Here is a 22022-nt window from a genome sequence, read left to right as displayed (position 1 = left end):
CCTGGTGCTCATGTGAAGTGCTCTGATATATTTGGGTCGATCTCGCACTATATAATAAAGCTGCAAATGCACACAATCTGAAAACCCCTTGCCCTGGTTTGTCACCATTCTGCCAATCTGCCTGGTGGGCATCTGTGCCAGCATGTCGGCAGAATGTACACATGGCCTCCTGCCTTTTAAAAATGCCCATATCTTTAGGTTCAGAAATTTACACAAATATTATTCTACCCCCACGGAGCTGTGTGCTCTAAAAATTGCATAAACTAGGCAGATCGGTACTACAATATTCTCATGAGGAGAAACCAATTTAGTTGCATCCAGGTATGAGGTAATTTAGCCTAGATAACTGGTGGCTGCAAGCTAAGCGTAGTCAAAATAGTCGCGAGGACGTCATTATCCGGAAGCACACGCCTTACTGCTGCTTCCAAGGGCTCTCGGGACTTCCATGCATGTGGATGCAATCAAGGCCCACCTGTGTTGCTAACAGCTGCACAAGAAACAGAATGAAGGTATGCACATCTGATACCACCCGACCCCCAGCAGGCTCTGGACATGACATCTGGCAGGTATGTGTGAAGCTGCCCCCCCCTCCTACCCCTCCCCCCGGGCACTCGCCTACCTATACAAAGGGAGGTTTTCCGTTTGTACACATTGTGCGAAGACTCTCGCCTCCCGCTGATGGGCCATTAACACTGATTCATGGCAGCAGGTGGGGGGGGAGAGTGGGGGTGAACGGAGACACCAACGCCGTGCAGAAGTGTGGCACTACATTCAAACTTTTTACCTCTTCAGTCTTCCCAAATGTAGAAACTCCTCCACCTAAACCCACCGATTTTTTTTGTTAGTGCTTCCTATGCACTTCCACCCTCAAAATACGTTTACTCCTGCCTGTACCAGGAGTGTTAGCTTTCCCAGGATGGGAAACTGCATGCAAATTGTTTTTTTTATTTTTTATTTTATTTTTAGTTTTTATTACGTGACAAAACCAAAAGCATACAGTCATACAGAGCAAGACTCTTGAAAACATAATAGGCAGCCATACAACAGCTCCATCTCAAAAGTTTCACAGCCGTAAAGCCAACAACCCCGTATGGGGCAGGCGATGCACCGAGCAATATGTCAATATCACCAACATTATTACAAAAAAGGGTAGTCCTCTTCTTGGATAGTATTACGGATGTCTCAGCAGTTTTCTCGCTACCTTCGGCGTTATTTCCATACCCCCTCCCTCAATCTATCCATCATTTCCATCATCAAGGCTCCGGCACTCGCCCACCCCCCTCCACCTGTGTCAGTTTCATGGGCTCTCGGGGTGCTCACTTTGCCTGTAGGAGTAGGACCGGACCTTCCCTAACTCCCGCACTCAGTTCCGATTATTTCCGTCAAATCATGTTCATCATTGTGTGTTGCATCGTGTTGCGCTGCTTCTGTAGGACATACATGACAAAGAATGATTGGCCTCTTTGTCTCCCTATTTTGAGTGAGAGTGGGGGGAGTTGGTGCTAATCCTAATTTGAGGTTAAGAGCTGTTAATTGCTGTTCTCTTCCTTCAGCACCCACTCCTTGGTTTTAGGCCCATAATTGCGGCGTGCGTAATTAACATCAGTTAACACTGCATGGACAGGGCACATTAACCTCTGTTATTGTCATAAGCAGCGTTGGACAGTAGGGCTTATTTAGCTTTCAAGACAGCCAAAAATGCTAATATACCACCTAGGGTAAAGAGACAGATTGAGACAGTGAGAAAAGAAGAGCAAATAAAAGAGGCATAAATCATGTATTGTATTACACGAATAATGAGGTGAGAGTTAGCAGAATGAAGGGACTCAGGGAGGGCAGGGAAAAGACAAAGACCTAACACGCTGTTTCTGAACATTGGATAACAATCGTGCTGAGCAGTGACAACTTATCGTGAAAGAGGGGGCCGCGTGACTGACACACTCGACTGACTGCTAGTGTTTGATCTGAAGGGCAGAAGGCGCCTGAACTTTTCTCACGTTTGCCTCATTAGCAGGCAGCCCAGACCGCTGCTTTCACTTTTTAGGAAAGTCAACATAACCTTGCATATATGCTAAAGATTTCAGCGGAGATGATGCTTTTTAATTTGAAAGCGATAGATTCGGGGAAAAAAATATCGTTAGGCTGCAAGGTAGATAGATATATGCATGCGGACAGATAACTAGGCACTGAAATTAAAAGATGGGCTGACACTGACAGGCGATCTGAGCGGCAAAACTTTTTCCATGAGTATTTGTGTCTTAATCCCGTTTCAAATGTGAATTACTTATGAATATCAAATCTGATTTACTGAGCATTTTAAAGTATTTGTTTCTTATTTCAGGCTTAGGTGTGATTGACAAATTTCCAGGCGTAAGAAGAAATGCTCCTTTGGGGGCAAAACAAGTCTCGTGACTCACAATGTTTTTTCCTTTAGATAAATATGTCTTACTCCTGAAAAATGCTTGCATAAACAATTAAACTAGAGTAACACACAACTACTCGGGAAATGTGTTGTGAGTTAGATCCAGGGTAACCAGAGAACCTCTGATGTAGGGGCTTGAGTGACAGACATCTACTCTACCTAGTACAACCTTTGGTTCTGCTAGATCCAGCCTCAACATGTCAATTTTTGGAAATTGCTAATTTTGGTTCAATCCCAGAAATCATTTGGGCGCCTGAAAGGAACTTACACACTCAAATGGAACTTTTTGACCAGGTCAAATCCGTTTTTGGGATCCATTGACCCAAATTAGCTTAGCTATTTGCCCACCTCAGTTGAACTCACCTGTGTAAATGGCCTGATTTACGAAATCTGCAAAACATACACTTACAAGTGTAAAAAGAGTAATCACACCTACTTGCACGTGGAAGTAAATCTTCTCCCCGGAGCGTGGTAATGGAATTCCAGGGCTTGTGAGTGTCATAAACATGCGTTTATGGGGATTTGCAAACCATTTCATGGCCCTCTGCCACCATGGACACGTTTATAAATATCATGTCGTGAAGTGCAGGAGTAAATCAAATTACAAGGTGGGAAAGAACACCCCTAAACATTATGGGTCTATGGGCAGGGGTTTACCAGTGCAGAGCAAAGAAAACAAATGTTAGCAAGTCCATTTGTGCTTGATAATAGAGCAAATAAACAAATGCATACAGCAAGCATTGGCCAAGTGGTCTAGATTTTTTTTAAGCTGACGTTTTCTTAGTTGAAATGGCCCAATATGGCTGTGTCATGGTTGGGTGCAGGAACAGACTTAGATGAACCCATATGCATAAATGAAATATTTAAGTGCACGTGTGCACGAATACAAACACACAATCAGACAAAACACTCTCTCTCTCTCTCACACTCTCTTTCTCTTTCTCTCTCTCTCACTCTCACTCTCACTCTCGTTCCCTTTCTCTCTCTCTTACTCTCTCTCTCTTTCTCTCTCTCTTTCTTTTTCTCTCTCTCTCTTTCTCTCTCGCACTCTCTTTCTCATTCTCTCACTCTCTCCCTTTTTCTCTCTCTCTCTCTTTCTCTTTCGCTCTCTCTCACTCTCTTTCCCTTTCTCTCTCTCTCTTTCTCTCTCTCTCTTTGTCTTTCTCTCTCTCTTTCTCTCTCTCACTCACTCTCTTTCTCTCACTCTCTTTCTTTCTCTTTCTCTCTCTCTCTCTCTCTCACTTTCTCTTTCTCTCTCTCTTTCTCTCTCTCCCTCTCAGTGCAATCAAAAACCATAGTCTCAACTACCTCAAGCACACACCTCAAACTGCGCAACGCACATCCCAATCCTCTCAGAGGGCATGCACCGCAATTGTAAAAGAAAAAAAATCCTCTGAAGTGAAGGCCATGGATTGAGAACTGAATTAACATAGTTCATGTATTTCCTTTTCGGATTATTTTTGGCCTCGCTTGACCCTGTACTCCGTGGATTCTGAGCCCCGCACGCTCAATATAGCCCCCCAATTCATCCTCCTCCCAGGCGGCAGGCGGGATGCTTAGTGTAATTGTCTGACCGTCAGGGAGTGAGACCTCGGACGGTTACGATTTACTCCGCTGTCCATGATTAAGAACTTAGAAGTTACTCAACTAGCCCCAAGTCCTGAAATAGCAGAGGGCACGAGAGGTCAGAGATCATGGCGGATCAGCGTGGGCACATTCCTGCTGCTGAGCAGGCGTGCTAGAATTCAAGTCTGGGGGTGCTGACAGGACTAAGTGCAGATGCCAGGGTCGGGTGGGGTGGCAGGAGGTGCTGCAGCACGGATCTGAGGAGTGATGACAGCAATGGGTTCAGATTCCTGCACTTGTGACTTAAGGTCGACTCGCACCACTCATCTGTTTGAAATTGTAAATGAACACCATAATGCACTCTGGGACTTGTAGTCTTGAATTCCATCAATGAAACCAATTGGACGAGGCTATCACAGCACACGGTGTTTGGAGAGGAAATCCCGGACTGGAACTGCGTCTTAGGAGACATCTGTAACCTTACCAGTCCTAAAATGTCATCTGTATCGGGAGACGATACTGGAACTACCGAATTTAAATGTATGGAACGCTAAGGGGTATAAACACTGAGTAACTTCTTAATCATGGTTACTCTGCAAGAACTTTCTGTTAATCCCCCCATTGCCGGGGCTCTTGGGTCGGAACTGGTGAAGTCCTGGCCCGGCCCCGGAGCCAGCACCCGAGTCCCCGAACCGGAACCACCTGCGGGCTAATTGCTGCGGGTGCCTGGCACTGCGGTCTGCCAGCTAGCAGCTAGGCTTTTTTATGTTCCGTTCAGAGTCTCCACTGTAAATAATTTTTGGGGGAAAAAATCATGTTTTATTTTGACTGGATGTCAAGCGCGAGCGAACTCAGTCATTTGATTTGAATTAATTGATGACGGGATGCCTTGTTGCAGCTACGGCTGCCGGATTAGTAACGGCGGGCATTTGTGTCGTGTAAGTCTGTGTGGGGGCGGGAATGATGAGGTGTACAGGCCTGTGAGGGCGGCAAGTGCACTGCACAGTCAGACAGCAAGTTCATTGAATGAATATATGGTGTCGACAGTGGGCGGGATGAGTGAAGTACTAGTGATGGGTGATATACTGAGGCGGCCTAGGCCTCTCTGGGTGCAGCACAACAGGCCGGCCCAGTAGCGTGGCAGCCGCAGCGCCGTCGTACTTCTAAATTATTATCGTTGACTGGAGAGGAGATTAAAACAATTAGTCTACATATCATATTCTTTTGATATACTCACTAAAACTACTGAAGTTGAAGTCACCAGCGAAGTCACACGACGACGGAGAGCACACAGGCTGGCTGATGCACGCACACACGAGGTGAGAGTCACACTCGTCACCACCCACCCAGAGAGAGAGAGTAGAGAATAGATTAGAGAACAGGTCAGCAGCGCCGCGAAATGGCCAATCACTGCATCATGACTGAAGTCGGACACAGTGATTGGCCACGGCTGAACCACCCACGCGCGGCATTGGCTAGGGGGTCACATTGCGTGCTCGCCCTGTCGCCCTTTCTATCGCCGGGGGCTGTCGCCTAGTTAAACCCAGCACCCCCCTGGCCACTCGCTACGCAGGAGAACAACAATGCGCATGCTTGGGCTAGTTGCAGCCCCAAGCTTCTCTTGCGCACTCGTCGAGCCTCGTCGTCGGGACACCGCTTCTGCTGCAGCTGGGTCAGTGACGTGGACTGTCACTCAACTCAAGCTGCACAGCAGTCCGGACCAGCCTCCCTGCCGCAAAGCACTCCCCCCCCCCCCCCCCCGACTCCCGGATACGCCGGGTGCTGCCCGGATCCCTGACAGCCTGGACATGATGAGGTCTGAAAATGAAATATTTATATTTCCTTGCACAGCCGCGGGTCCATGGGGGCTAGTGGGGCTACGCCCCTACGCCCCAATGGACGCACCGTGTTCATAAGGTATACAGTGTTCATGGCTGTACAAGAAGGTGTTTTCCCTGGAAAACGGCCTTTGCAACGCGGGCTGAACCACATGTGCTGATTCCCCGCAAGCGTAACCCCGCTTGCCTGAACCTTGCATCTGCCTTAACCTCGCATATGCGTGGGTAAGGCAGATAATGGTCTAGTGTTCAGATGGTCGGAACAGGAAGCTCCAGATGCAGACAGGTAAGTGAGGCTGGAGCCGGGTTTGGGGAGGGGGTTGTTTTTAGGGATGGGGGTCAGTTTCAGGTCTTATGGGGTAGGGAGGACTCATTTTTCCCTGCACTCTATTATTTGTCCATGATCGACAAGGCAGCCAGCATGCTCTGCCGTTCAGGGTTCACGCCTAATATTGAAGGTACCTAGAGTGTAATGGTGGAAGCTCCATCGCTCCTGTTGAAAGAATAGGTTACACCTTGGTTGGCTCAGTAAAACTCACCCTTCTACGTCTACGTGTATTGCTTTTTGTCCCCTGGCAACCTGATCCACCTGATAGCAGCGGTCTGACACGGATACATATCTTTAACAAAACTGGTTCAAACTTGTCTGACCTCTCAGTTGAACTTCGGTTGAATCCACAAAAATGTGGCATAGTGCCTCCATTCACTTCATTATGACTGGAGGAAGGTTCCGAATTTAGACCTAATCTAGTACTTTGGTTGCGCGTGCTTCCCACTTCTGCTCCCAAATTAAGGTAAATACCTTCCATGCCAAAGGCCTTGTACTTTGTCTGGACATTGAAGAGACCCTGACACCAGGGTAGAGCAGGTGTTTACCCCAAACATGCCCTCCTTCAAGACTTGGCTTTTAAGCCTTGGGATAGGGAGAATCTTTGGTGCTGTGATAGCCTGAGAAAGAGAAGTTAAACTATCCCTGATGGAAGGAAAACGACCTTCTGACTCCCAGGAAGATTTGTCACAAGTCCCTCCCTGTCGACTGATGTTCTTGTGGCCATGAGATCTTGTAAACAGAGCTGGTCAATCAAGCAACTGAGGATCAAGTTTCTGTTGGACAGATACAGAGATGTTTTCGAGATTTCATCTGTGGTAAGACTACACTGTAGGCATCTCAGCCTGAGTTCATGTATCTGCCCCTTTTCGAGCACCAGAAGGACAAAGATTATTATTTTTTATTGGGGGGCATAGTTTGAAGAATCGGTTTTCTTCAAAGTGTAGTTAACAATGGGCACTGATTCGAATTAGAATGTTTATTCTTCATTTAACTTAAACTGTTAATTAAACTATCGGCAATAGTGAGGGTCAGTGAATTTAGGCTACTCTGGCTGTAGCGTTTAAAGCATATTTATGGATTTACTGTATTTGCGACATAATTTGCTAATTTTTCAGAAACAAACTCCTGTTTTGGCAGTTTGTTTCTGAAAAATATTTAGAAATTGAAAAAGCCTGGTGGAGGTCTGTCGAAAATTGACCGCAGGCATCCACCAACATATTTGGACATTAAAAGGTACCGCAGTGATAGTGGTTCCTTTCAATGTACAAAAAATTACCAATTGTCCGGCAGTCATCTCTAAATTTGTCAGATAGTAATATATCAGGGTGGCTAGGGTAATGTCCTCCGCCACCCTGACACAATGAACTCCGTCCATCAAATTATAAATCATGCTCACAGTCCTCCTCTGTCCAAGGCACTAGCAAGTGATCTTGCAATATTGACTGCAAATGTCATCAATAACACATTTATAAGTGCCTGGGCTGATGTATAGGGCTGTGGCTGACTTCGAACATTTAGAAAGCAGTTACATGGGAAATTCATCTTGAGTGTTCCCTACAGGGTGACGGATAGTTCCTTTAAACTGTACTCAGTGCTTAATTTGAGCCTGTGGTTTCCGGTGCTCAGCACCCACACTTATTCATCAACACCGGTGCTTTTCATGAGCAACAATTAAGGACACATTCATTTATGGTAGGCACGGGGAGATTAGGTGATTTGCCCAGAATCACAGGATGTGGAGTCGACGTAGAGATTCGAAGTCGGTTCACCAGCTCTGAAGTCGGCAGCTCAGTCCATTACGCCACATCCTCTCCCCCCATCTTTCATAGTTGGTAGCTGGTTCTGTTTCACGGGGCGCAACCAGGAGAAACGGGCTTGTGCAAGCTGCCTCCTGAAGAGAGACCCGGCACTTATTTTTTTTTACAAATTAACCACTGACTGTACTGTGTCACAGAGCTGGCAGCGTTTCTTCTCTGTGATGAGTTCATTAGGCACTGGATTGTCGACTCTGCCTGGAATGTATTTTCCTTCAGAAGCCTTGGGATGTGAGATTGTTTTCAACTAAAAGGATTAGTTTGATGCATCAAATGAGGAACAGGCGAGGAGAACGAGAATGTGTGATGGCATGGATCACAGGAAGCAAACCCTGATATTCAGCCCTCTCCACCCTATCCCAACCCTTCCCTCCACCAGTGATGATAAATGGATTTCAAGATACCCTTTGATTCTGCGTGTGTTTTCTTCAGCTCGAATTTACTTGTGTGTTGAAGTTAGAAAAAGGAGCAAGCAATTTGCAGGAAGGATGCCAACTGCAGACAATGAATGCTAAGAAAGGGGAAAGGAAAAGAGGGCCTGGCGGGAGGAGGATGGAATGGCAGGGCGAGTTATTTAGAGGGAGAGGAAAACATAGGGATAGAATGGACAGGCGGAGGAAAGAGGAGGAGTTAATCATTCGTAGATGGATGCCAGACTCAATAAACTAGAGCAAATCTTAAAAAGGAATTATATCTCTTACTGGAAAGAGCAGCTAGAGAACAATTCAAACTGCTATACATCCCTTCGCAGGAACTACAGCCCAGCAAACGAACTCACCCCTGCCAGGGCACAACACACAGACACACTCGCCAGGTATAGGATCATAAACTATAAACTGTAGGTAGAAACAGCTCGACAGAACTGGAAATGGAAACACAGAAAGGCCAGGATCTGCATCCTGCTTGAGAATGGAAGAATATAATGTGAAACACATTTTCCCCTGCACTATAGATGGTGTGTGGGTATCAGAGAAAAATTAGGCCTTATTAAGAGTAGGGAAGATGGGTTACTCTGTCAGAAACGAGGCGGATGTTGAGTCAGCCGCATCACAAAAGCGTTATTTCCAGTGGCAGTTGTACCACGACAGAAGTGATATCTCTCAAGTTTTCTAAATAAGGTCCAGAGTTTCGAGAGATGACTGGGAGGGACAAAGATTTCAACAGAAAATGTGAATGAAACTCACAGTTTGTCATCCTAAGAGAACACTGTCAGAAACTGCTGGCAGATAGGTTACATCCTGCCATCAGATTAGACATGAAATCTAAGGACACGAATGCCTACCACACTTAATTCATGTTCAAAGTTTTATATGAAAGCAGAAAAATAGCAATTTTCAAACATTGTGGTTTTGTATATTGGTTAGATGTTGTGTGTTAGCTTTGGCAACACTGATCTAACTCATCATGCCAATAAAGTTCATTTGAATTTGTAAATTTGACAGATGAAAATGATTGACTGGTTGGAAAGAGGGCCTAAAAGAGAGACAGAGTACCACAGGAAAGGGATGCACAAGAGGGCCAAGAAAGAAACACTTAAATAAACAGAGATGGGAGGGCCTGATCACTGGACACGGGAGAGGGGGAATCTAGAGAGAAAGATGGTTGCAAGATGTTTGGCGCACAATGTTAGACATAGGTGAATCTCACCTAGGCTGACTGAAAAGAGGTGCTGTATCTTCCCCTCGTCACTACCCTACACCACAAACAATGCGGTTGATTGCAGCGTGGATGCCCTGAAAATAGGGTCCAGTTGCTTTACAAAACTGCATCTAGGACCTCATATAGAGTCTGATGGACTTGAAATTCCATCAAAATGTGGCAGATATTGTGTCTGCCTTATTACAAGTACTATACGCTATAAGAAATTTGTAATAGAGCTTACGGGATATCCTCAATGTTTGTGATGGAGTATCATGAGCCTAGAAGCTCTACTCCCATTGGTTATGTTTCATATGGTCTGCCTTGGATGCAATTGCTGTCTCCATTTCGCATGTTAATGGTGATCCTCTGTTTTCACTTCTGTAGTCTGCCTGTAGGGAGCCGACCATAGTTCAACAATTTCCAATACGAGAGCTGATTACTGTTCACTGCATAGGCTACGCTCGGTTTAAGCTGAAAACTGATGTGCGGGTTTTGGCCAGACCCTCCCATCCAAATAAAAAAGGAATTAGCATCAACATTGTTGGCTGTTCCAAAAAGGAATAATTGCTGCCCAACCATAGCGTTTCCTTCTTTTCAGGTTGCAGTCTCTCCCCTGAGTTCTTTCCGGCATCCAAGGAGGGATGATTCCATTGAGCGTGGAGCTTGTGATTGTCAAGTCCTCCAGTCACTCAGAAGTGGTCTGCTCCACATAGATATGTGGTGAATGACCCTTCATGGAGGAAGTGTGCCCCAGCTGGCTGCTTCCCAACAGACCAATCATAGGTCACCTTCTGAAGATTGGCACTACATTCATACTTCACAATTCAGTTGATTCTTGAAAGATGGCGCTTGAAGGCATTTTTAGAGGGGTGTTCCATCTAAGTCAATGAAGGTGGATAATTTTATGAAGGGAGAGAAAACTTTGCTCAGGTTGGTAGCCCACTGAAAGCTGTAAGAGACATTTTGCTAATTAGGGGGGCAAACTGAAAATTTGAAGGCAGATAACACTCAAATTAATTCATTGTAAAATGTTATGCACTCTGCTCCCCCCGCGTAAGGAGGCTTAACTTCCATATGTCGCTGAGGTATTGTTCCAGTAACTTTGTAGTCCGCTAAGTTAGTATTATGGTTGAACCGGTATTATAGTTTAAGGAAACCACTTGCCTGATGTTTTTTGATATTCAGCAGAGATTGGCTATCCTTGTGCAGCCCAGTAAAGCAAAACAACCTTCAAAGATAAGGTTCTTAAATGGGGGCAGTGTTTCTTTAAGTTGCCAAATGAGGGTGGGGAGCTGCATTGCAGAATGTTTCTTTGAAAAATCCAGCTTTAAGAAACATTTTATTTTACTTTTTGAGATGCTAATAAGGAGCAGTGTGAAAACACCTGTAGTCAGCCCTGAATCAGCAGGAGAGCAGCCCTAAACCAGCAGAGGGCCAGCCCCAAAGTCCTTAAAGAAAGCCTGGCCAAATCGGCATTACCCAGACCGAGCAAATGGTCAATCCGCTCTCACTAGTGTTTTATGTATATATGTCTAGGATACGAGTCAAGATAAATATGCATTTTTTGTACTCTTGAAGACAAAACCCAGAGTTCCTGTGCTCAGGAGTGCTTTAGTTTTGATTTTACATTTACAGTCAGGTTTTGTGAGGACAAATTAACACAGTCGGGTGAATGCTGGAATTGGTTAGTCTCTGAAAGCTTTGTGTTTGACATTGATATGTGACAGGAGGCCGGAGGGTGTGTGTGAGAACCAAGCTTCTTGGGAACTGACAGGAGTGAAGAGTTGAGATGTTAAACTGCCAGAACTGGTTAGACAGAAACTCAGTTTTTTTCTCCCTCTTTTAGGTGATCATGGGAGGCGGACGTAAATACATGTACCCCAAGAATCACTCAGATGAAGAATACCCCACAGACGAGAAGGCCAACGGAACTCGCCTGGATGGCCTGAACCTCATCAACATTTGGAAAGAGAAAAAACCCAAAAATAAGGTACTGATGGATATTGCTGAAGTTGATAAAAAGGGCTAATAATCACCCACCCTACATTTCTCACAAAGAAAGCTTGGGTTAGGTAGTTGGTTGTATTAATGAAGAGTATATGCTCTTACTGTTCTACATACCGTGTCTGCATTGAAATTGAAGATTATTGACTGGACATTATTATTATTATTATTATTATTATTATGCGTTCTTATATAGCGCTCGATTACCCGTAGGCATCTCGGCGCTTGCCTTGGGAACACGTCCTGGCTTTTTCCCTGTGAGATACCCGTACTGGGCATCCCCAAGGTGAAAGCCAGGCATCCCGCCGCGGGGGGACCGTTGTGGAGATTAAGCAGGCTGTTGCCCAGAGCTGCAGAGTGTGAACTCGTGATTCGAGTAGGCACCGAAACGAGAATTATCGAGTCCGTGGATATTTGGGCTCAAGACCCTGCCGCGTCGGGAATTGAACCCTGGTCCCGGGTCTGACCTTTGCTTCAGGGTCTGCCTCCTCTAACCAGTGAGCCACACTTCTCCACATCTGTGTATAAGATAATCAATAATCTCTCAAGGCCTCATGGTTCCTATTTTGATCTGAATGGACTTGGGCTTTGTCTATAAGCAGGCACAGGAGTAGGAGTCCTTCTGTGATTGTACAACTGCCACCTGTAAAAGACCTTTTACTTCATCGCAACTGTGCAGAAAATCAATGGACCTTTGATGCTTTCTAGTTCCATAGGAGGCTGTCTTACACTGATGGGCCTGGTAATATCAGCAGGTTGGTTTGTTAGTCATGGAAGTGAGTTGGCTACCGTCTGCAGTTCATTGACCATTGTTCTCTAGGGCTAAAACTTCCTCTCCTCCCACCTCTGTGGATGAGAGATGGGCAGATCTGGTGTCTGATGGCGAAGGTTGGGGTGGGTGGGATTGAGCAATAAAAGAGGGTTAAGGGTGATAGCGAACAGGAACATTATATTTCTTATGATCTTGTAATTGCTGCATTAACTCCTGCACATGCCATATATACGTCCTGGCTACCCTTGGATTGGAGCATTTACATGAAACAAACAAATAAATCCATTTAGAGTTCAGCGTAACTTGGCAGGACATGCCAAGTACAGTTTGCCTTCTTTTAAAGATGTGTCACAGGCAAAGACAAGGCATATCATTACCTAAAAATAATACATTTGGAAATTCAGAAAGGATGAAAAGGAGATGGCAGACAGTCCATGGTCAACATATTTCCAAAGTTAGCAGGAACATCTGAACTCACAAGAGGCTTGATAGAACATCCATGATGCAAAATATTTTTAGACCTTCATTGCAGATCAGTTAACAATTAAATCCAGAGTTTTAAATTATTTTGTATTCTCTGAGAAAGATCACACACTATCGTGACCTCACACCAGAATCTAGACCCAGTCAGGCTAACTTAGAAACACTGATAGACTCAGTCAGAAGACAGAAAATGAATGCGCTTATAGTTTTGCTTAATCCAAATTTTGGGTATTAAAGGCCTAATGTACCTTTTATGTCCTTGTAAATACTAGAACTTTTTAGAGGAGATACTAGTTTCATTTCTGATTTTTTTAGCCATGAAATTCGTAGATGCAAGGATGCAGTTAATCTGTGCCTGAATACTGAGAAGCCAGGGCTTTTAACTAGAGTAGCTAGTTATTAAGACGTGGCTATGGAAAAGATCGATCAACCGAATAGTCAGAGAATGCTCTTGTAAATATAATTCATATACTGTTGCCTTTGCATACTTCTGCCTTTAAAGAATACATTTTAAACACAGTTGTTATCTATATTTAACTATTTTCAGTTTTTTTTTAAATCACAACAATAAATAATTTCTCAAATGTAAATCACAAAAAAAACCCTGAGAGATGCTATGTCCATCTAAGATCTTTTTTCCGGGAGTAAGTCTTCAACATGTTTGCCTTTACTCCAACCGTAGCAGTCATGCAGTCATCAGCCTGTTGGGGAGATCTTAATATTCCTATATGTAATTTCCTCCATATGTATGTTCTTGGATTAAAGCATATGGCACTGTGTTTCAAACATTGATATGGAATCACCAAATCGACAGGCATAGAAGAAGTGAGATCATTGATCTTTGACCCAAAATGACTTCTCAAGATCATCCCATTTTCTCACACGTAAGCCATCAACACCTAATAGTTAGTAAGAAACAAGAGGAATGGGATGGAGTGGATATTAAAGAGTGTAAATAAAGCTCCCATAGCCGTTTTCAGGACCACACAACCCATAGGTCCCTACGGCAATGCAAGGGGTATCAAAGAGCAAGCCAGGGTAACAGCATCTACCCCATTTGATCTCCACTTTAGAAGAGCCAGGAAGCGCAACTCATTTGTTCTTGACTGTTTCTCCTTTTTCCCACTACCCTTCAAGTAAAAAGGCAGTCTACTTGTGGGAAAAATGTCCCCCTTTGGCAGACATAGTGTTTTCTGTTTCCTCCTAGGCTCCTAACGATGGTCAGGCATGCTGGATGGGGCTATCACATCACTGGTTGCAGGTGTACGTGCCTCTGCGTTTCCTCTCGCAGGAGTCCTTTGTGTTCTCACTGCATTGCATTATGAAACCACAACTGGATAGTGTGTAACATTCTCACTGTGTTTCCAAGAAGCAGGGCACCTGCCTCTCTTGAGTAACTGTGCAACTCTACTGTGAAAGACTGATTTGGAGTACATACATGCACACATGGGAGGCATTAGTGTGCTTTCCAGTTGATTATTTCTTACCCAATAGACGCCTTGTTTTCAGGCTAGAGTGACCACCTCCCTCCAGGTCATTAGGGATGCTGGTTTGCTTGATACCCTAATGTATTCTGGGCTTTGTAGTTTTGGTTTTCTTTCATTGAGCTAATTAGATAAATTCACTTCAAATCAGTGATTTGTAAGTGAAAACGTCCAGGACTGGAGACAATATCCTTAATGACTTGGAGTGAGATGGCTACCTTTTTTCAGAATCACCTTATCAACATGTATGGAATAGGGAGAACCACTGAAAAATATGACTAAACCTTTTATTGTAAGAAACACCAACCTGCAGCAGTTAGTTGACACAATCGAAAGCCTGCAATTTCACTGCATTGCCTGCTCAGATTGATGGGAGGACTATGTCTTAATTGACTGTTTCCTAGACTATTGTTGATTATCTATAAATCAATCAGTTTGTCAGAACAGAACAACTTTATTCCGTTCAGTGGACCATAAAAGTTTAACATGCATACATAGAACTTTAAAAAGACCTGCAAGTCCTGTTTATACAATATTTGAATAAAATCAATAAAATCCCAAACTAGACCCACATGCTTAGTGTATTGGACTACAGGTTGTTCTGACTGATGTATAATCATATTTGAATAGTCAGCTATTTTGAATAATTTATTGAATAAGCATTATTAAACTAACTACATCTATCAATCATTTCAATCCCATGCTCTTAATGGTGACAGTTGCCAGAGCAGGAACTAAAAATATGTACAGCAAGTAGAACATGTCTCATGCTGAAAAAAGGAACCGTGGAAGAAGACGCATGTGCATGTAGTCCACGGCCTTATCCCAGTGGTGACACCAGACACTACCCAGAACATTGCATGTTGCTCAAATATTTAAGAAGGTGAACAGAGGTGAGATAAACAGCATCGGCATTGTGACTGTGAGCACTCTCTGCCAGACACGCCTCCCCTTCCCCAGTGCAGGCACTTGTTGAAACCTGCTTCCCGCAAACAGCATCACTTCCCCTCAGGGATTGAAACCGCACGTGGGGTGTGTAGTGTTCTCTGAGAAATCTCTATTTGTAAAATATACACTAAAACAGAATGTATATAAAAACCCTCCACAGAGTTCTAAATGACTGAGAAAGCAGGGGCAGCCTTAGGCATGTGCAAGCTGTGCACCTGCACAGGGCCACCAAACCCCAGGGGCCGCCATGCCAATATATATCCTTAATAAAATAATTTTCTGAGGATGGATACATATTTGCGTGGTGGCCCCTGGCAGGGATTTGGTGGCCTCCAGCTCTGTTCCACTTCCAAACACCCTGACCCCCCCTTCTTCATTGGCCTCCGTTCCTCCGGGGGGCCCCTACCTATGCTCCCTGCCCAGGGCAGCCATGAGCCTAGAGCCGCTCCTGGAGAAAGTCACCACCATTCAACACACAATCGAGTGAGTAACCTCGCAATACCACATGAAGATCTTGTGAAGGATATAGCGAACTTAGCAATGAAGCCATCAGCGTGTGGATGCCACACTGTGTGTGGAGTCTTTCTATCTAGAGCAAGGTCATTCATTAAGGGTAGCCAGGAGTAGCAGTTGCTGCCAGTGGGACTGCTTTTTGTTAAACTCAAAAAACTAATAAGTGTGCCATTTTGTAATACCGCCAAGTCTTAATTGAAGATAGTGGAGTCAAAAGTATATAAATCATCTGTCTTTAATTGAGACTTGGTGGTTTTGCTGAGTGGCATATTTATTAGATTTTTTAGGTTTATGCTACCCAGGAAGTTGTGTGCTGGACTGCTCTAAAAATTCCTCTCTTCCCCTTTTGTTTTGAGGAGAAACTGCTCTTTATTAGCCTTGGCACTGTCGGGCTAAAGCTCTAACTGTGAGACCTCTTTCCATGGCGCTCACAACGTGCAACTCGCCGCCCCCACCACTGAAATGACACCTAAAGAGTTGGACAACTGCAATTAATGTGCTTTTACCAAGGGCGTAGCCTTTTATTCACATAGTCACATGGCAGCAGTGAGGAACGATAACCATAGTTAAGGCAAACATTATTGTTAGGAGAATACTGTAAGATCAGCCAACGACATTGTTATGAGAATACAGGGCGTAAGATCAGCAAAACAGCTCAATGATTGTGCAAGCAATAAAATAGTTGTCTCCACACATTACAGGACAACACTTCAGAATGCACTTGGAAGATCAGTTCAAGCCATTATTGTTTTGAGAATACAGAATGTAAGACCAGCAAACCAGCTCAAAGATTGTGCAAGCAATAAAACAGTTGACAACACTTTAGAATGCAAAAAGTGCCAGCAGGCACCTTTTCCATATCCATTGCCCACGCCCAGGGCATCCGGGGCATAACTTTGTGGCAACTTCCCATCCATCACTCAGAGGGATGGACAATACACTACCCCCAGTTCCACATACACCAGGGCACCACATAGCTCTTCGTCCCTGCCGGGGTGCCTGGCACCAGGCAAAAATCCCAAAATGTTCAACTCTAGGCATCCCGGGGTAGGGCAGAAAAGTCCAGGATCAAAATCAGGTCCGTCCTCCCTCCTGCCTGCCAAGTGCCTCCACAAAACAACACCCCCCTCCAAGGTGTAAGTTCAGTAAATCAGTCCAAATTTTGGGTAGCCCCTCTTTTTCTGCTACAAGAAATTCCACCAAGTCCTCCTTTCTTCAGGAGTGGGTGGGTGGATGTTTACTGTGGTATGCTGGATGGTGCTCAGTGGAGGGAAAAAGAGTCTGATCCTTTGCCTCATCATAAGGCCTTATAAGCTGTCTGGGCACCCCGGATGATGTCACTGGCGATCCTCTCTACTTCCTGGCCAAAGACAGAAGAGGGAGTCTCCGGTTTGGCTACTGCACATGGAACGACTAAGGGCACCCCACCGCGATTTGCGGTGGGGCACCTGGTCATTGTTTGCATTTTACACTCCTTTCTCATTCACGTCCCCTGCAGCAATAATGAGTTTATTGAGGGGCAAAGGTAAGGAAAAAGGGTCTGTCCTGTGAAGTAATTTATGGTCACGCGGTACATGATATCACTTGTGCTAACTTTTGCAATTTGATGAACAGATGTCCTAGGATACTGGTCACAGAGCAACAAGAAATAAACTGATGTAAAAGGCAGGCCTGACGGACTCTCACTGTTGAGACAGGGGCATTAAAAAAGGAAGCAGGAGAAACATCCATGCTACAATATTGCCTTAATTGTTTTTTCCTTGGACGTGCATAGATCTCTAGGCTACTTGAATTGTACGTAGTATTATTATAGCTCTTACTACCTCTGACAAGGCATTGAAATGCTTTGCAGAGAGTAGCACGCCACTCCAGAACTCAAGATTATAGTAGATTAGAGGCAAGGGGTGTGAGGGGACAGGTAGATGTGGGTAGAGGAGGCGAGGGCACATGGGGAGGGAGAGTACCACTTCTGTCCGTAAGACTTTTTATCTTTTCTAACAATCTTGAAGCTCTTTAAGAACCATGGGGAGCACTATTGTGGTTTCTTCCTTACAGATATAAAGGATGCTAGTGCGTTAATGTTAGCTTGCATTTTAAAGTAGGAAGCAGTGAACAAATTCATGTCTTTGATTACCTCCACAACACTAAGGCGTTGGTAGACATATGTGGTCGGTGCTGGGTTATTTTAGGTTTTTAGCCCAAATGGTCTTTTACTTTGGGGTACAATGCTGGGGTATAATATTATAATAATGATGGGGTACAAACCTCATCATTACGTAAGTCGACTTCTGGCATTTTTTAACAATGTGTATTAAATTAGTTGAGTGGTGGTATGATCAGTACACCCTACCACTAGAAGGGTGGGAGACGATTTTGATAATTTTTAAGGGAAGCTTTTTACTTTGGCCACCAGACAGTTGAAGGAAGGGAAGGCATGAATACATATTTTTTGTCTTCCAAGTCAAGCAGCATTGAATCGAGCCAAGCACATGTGCAGGTGGCACATTGAAGGTGCTTGTCATATTATGGTAGGAGTAGCCGTGGGTAGCTGCTGGATGGAATTTAGATTAGCACGCCTCACTAAACGGGATGTGGACTTTCTGAGGAACAGTCTGTGTTAAAAACACCCAGGAATTTAGAAGCAAGTGGGGTGGGGGCAATGAAGGCCTAGCTAGATGCTTTAACCACCCATTGAGATGTAGCGGACAGGATATATTTTTTAGATTGATAAACTGGTTCAAACATAGAAGGAGAGGTGTTTATTGCAACAGATGAGGAACTGTCCTTCCAGAAGAGGGAAATCTGTGAGTTAGTTCTGTGACCTTCTCCCCAAGTTTACAGACCATGTTTTTCATCCTAGTTGCATTGCTCTGTATCTTGACTCTGTGTCTGTTATTCTCTTCAGGTGGCTACGTATGTCTGGAACAGAAACCAGCTCCTGGCTATCAAGGAGCAAGAGGTGGACTACCTCATGGGTGAGTAGAGGAATGGAGGATGTACTGGTTGGATGGTGGGAGCGCATCATGGGGTTAGCATGGATTTCAATTTAGTGTGCTTGGTCTTTGGCAAGCCAGACCTGTCCTTGTTTTTAAAAAAAAAAATTTATTTTAAATATTTTTTATTTGTATCAAAAGAACAAAAATAAAAAAGTCATGATAAACAAAATCCATCTACACAGATTTCAATAGAGTCAAAGGAAAAACATTAAGCATTTCATTAATCATAAGCAGTAAAGAGATCATACAGAATAAAAAATAAATAATAGAGACAACGGTAAGTAAAGTATATTATTTTTAAGACATAAATAATCCCCAGATTCTGTCAGTTTTTCGTTTAGCCCGAAGGCCCTTTGAAATAGCAAGGGTGATCTCCATAGTATATATTTCCTTAACTAAGCACCACCATTCCATAACAGTTGGTGGATTTTTCTGAATCCAAGCTCTAGCAATAATAAGTCTTGCGCAAGTAACTAATATGTTCAACAGATCACTAAATGTGCTAGAACCCCCACATATACCAATCAACACATTAGTTGGTGAAAAAGAAATAGGTTCAGTAAGTCTATCAGAAACCACCTTAACTATTCCATCCCAATATTCACTAAGATAAGGGCAAGAAAAAAACATGTGAACAATATCAGCACCACTTAGATCGCATTTAGGGCATTTCGTACGTTCACTATAGTTATTATTACTTGCCCATTTAAGAATTCTCTCGGGGGTATGATATAATTGACATATAGTTTTAAACATTTGTAATTTAAGGCTAGAAGAATGAACTGATGTATTTAAACTCTTAAGAGATAAAGTAATTAGATCAGGTGGTACATTTAAAGCTAATATTCTATTCCATTTCTCAGTTAATTTTATGATGTCGCTAGTGTTAAAGTCAGAAAATATCTTATATCCTATGCTAATCATGGCTTTGTCTGATTCTCTATAAATACAGTCCCAAAAATCAGAATCTATTGCCATAGTGAGTTCTAATTTCTTCACCAAATAATCTCTAATCTGATAGTATTTAAACCTAGCCAGTTCTGATAAATTATAACATTGCTTTATTTTTTCAAACGCCATAAATCCTTGATGATCATACAAATCTCCCAAGAGCTTAATACCAGATTCTAAGTATAATCGGCATGTTGAATCCTGAAAAATTAAAGGAAAGCCTGGATTACCCCACAAAGGTATTTTATAATGTAAGCAAGAAATATTACATTTATTCATGATGGAGCGCCAGATATTAACGGTATCTCGTACCATCTTAAATGTAACCCTTTTGAAATAATTAGGGTCATTTAATCTGTAAATAAACATATTAGCATCTTGTCCGAATAAGAATTTATGAAAATACAAACACTTGTCAAAAACTGTTAAACTACGAAAGCGAACCAAAAAAAGCCGACCAATAATATAGCTTGAAATCCGGGAGAGCCAGACCTCCTTGACTAAACGGAAGTTTGAGTGAGGAGACGGCTCGTCGGGCTTTTTTATACCCCCATATCAAACTACTAATAATTCCTTCTAATCTAAGAAAATAAGAATTGTTTACGAGTAGAGGAATTGCACGAAATAAATATAAGTATTTGGGCAAGATTTTCATTTTAATTAAATTTATTCGGCCAATGATACTAAGTGGTAATTTATGCCATTTCTTAAATTGCATAGCAGTTTCTTTTAATAATATTTCATAATTTAGTGCTACAATTGAGTCAATATCCGAAGAGATTTTGACACCCAGATACGTTGCGACACCGCAAATTCCTGGAGTGGGAACGGACAGCTGGTAATTCGTAACAATTTGAGTTTTAGTGGTGTTAAGTCTATAGCCAGAGACTGAGCCATATATACCAGCTTCAATTATGATACCTTTCAGGGCTTGAGGCACATCCGAGGAGAACACTGCTACGTCATCCGCATATAGAGTAATGTCAAGCTTGTTTGAGCCATTGAAAATGGACCTGTCCTTGTTACCCATTATTTTGAGCATTATGAGGCAACAAGAGGAACAAACAGAAATAAAGATTTGAGTAGCCTTACTTTCTCAAGTTTCCGTTCCTCGCTCTTCCCCTTCCACCCACAAATACAAGATTGTTGAAGCACTCCCTTCTGTGATGTCACCAATGGTAGAATGGTTTGTGATGTGACTTTCACTAATTCTAGTCTCTTGGTGAATATGCATCCAAGACATTTGTGGCAGATTTTCCATATCTTCCCATGGTGAGAAAAACTACTTTAAACGCTTCTGGAACTTTTCTGCCAAACTTCACCAGAGGTCACTGATCCAGCCGTTCTTGCAGCCATCTCTAGGGGAGCATACAGGCATCTATGTAGTTGTTGCATTTCGTTACGTGTCTGTGTGAGTTTGTGTTTGTTAAGGCAATATTTACTCCTTTATTTTTGCGGTTTTATATAGCATGAACACGACCCGAAGGTATTGGAGTGCTTTACATGAGCACCAGTTATGTTACACTTGGACACATTCCTTTTTGGCAGGCATGGGGCGATTAAGTGATTTTCCCAGAATCACAGAATTGCTACTAGCAATCACCCATCTTTAGGATCCCCTTCTTGCACCTCACCTCATACTTCTGCATCCACGCCTCCTTGTCCAGTCTCAAACTAGTACATTCCACCTCAGCTCTACAAGTGGTGCAACTTGTCTCACCTCATTCAACATCATCAATTAACCTGTCACTGTAAAGATAGACTGCTAACCTGTTGTGTGATGCATGACATCTCTTGCACTTTAGAACCATTTTGCTCATTCCTCATTCCTCTTAGAGACATATGGTAATCGTGAAATACTAGATGAGACCATCCAGAGATAAAATATTCTTTTATGCTTTAGGTTTTTCTGAGGAGAACATTGCTCAAAGAGACTTAAGATTTTTTATTGATACAGTAACACACTATGACAGCACCTGTATAATTTCGTTCATCGGCTTTGACACTTCTTGGTCCGTGCTGTATCTCAACTATCAAAGAGAGTTGTTGAGGATAGATTTTATAAAAGAGAAGGTAATAATTGTAAAGACAGATACAGCAGCTGCCTCGACTACCCTCATGTGTCTGACCTGATGGTTTTATGTACAGCTTTGTAAAAAAGCTTTTTTGTCTACGGAGATACTTAGCTCAGTAGACATAGTGGACAACCTGAGGAGTAAATCAAAGTCAGTGGAACTGTGTCAGCCAAAAACAAGGGAA

At 43.4% G+C, this 22022-nt stretch overlaps 1 protein-coding gene across 3 annotated transcripts in view; it reads left to right on the top strand.

The window, feature by feature from the left end:
* The window catches only part of LOC144754586 (alkaline phosphatase, tissue-nonspecific isozyme-like), a 323201-nt gene that overhangs the window by 252110 nt on the left and 49069 nt on the right, over positions 1-22022 (top strand). For all 3 annotated transcript variants that reach the window (XM_078642556.1, XM_078642554.1, XM_078642555.1), the window contains exons 7-8: positions 11459-11602; positions 18722-18791. In XM_078642556.1, coding sequence (XP_078498682.1) covers positions 11459-11602; positions 18722-18791 — 214 coding nt within the window. The remainder of the gene's footprint in view (positions 1-11458; positions 11603-18721; positions 18792-22022) is intronic.

This window comes from Lissotriton helveticus, chromosome 5_1 (assembly GCF_964261635.1).
Source record: "Lissotriton helveticus chromosome 5_1, aLisHel1.1, whole genome shotgun sequence".
In the NCBI taxonomy this organism is placed as follows: Eukaryota; Metazoa; Chordata; class Amphibia; order Caudata; family Salamandridae; genus Lissotriton; species Lissotriton helveticus.
Note: the sequence above shows the minus strand (reverse complement) of the source record. Positions and strands in the feature narration are given on the sequence as shown.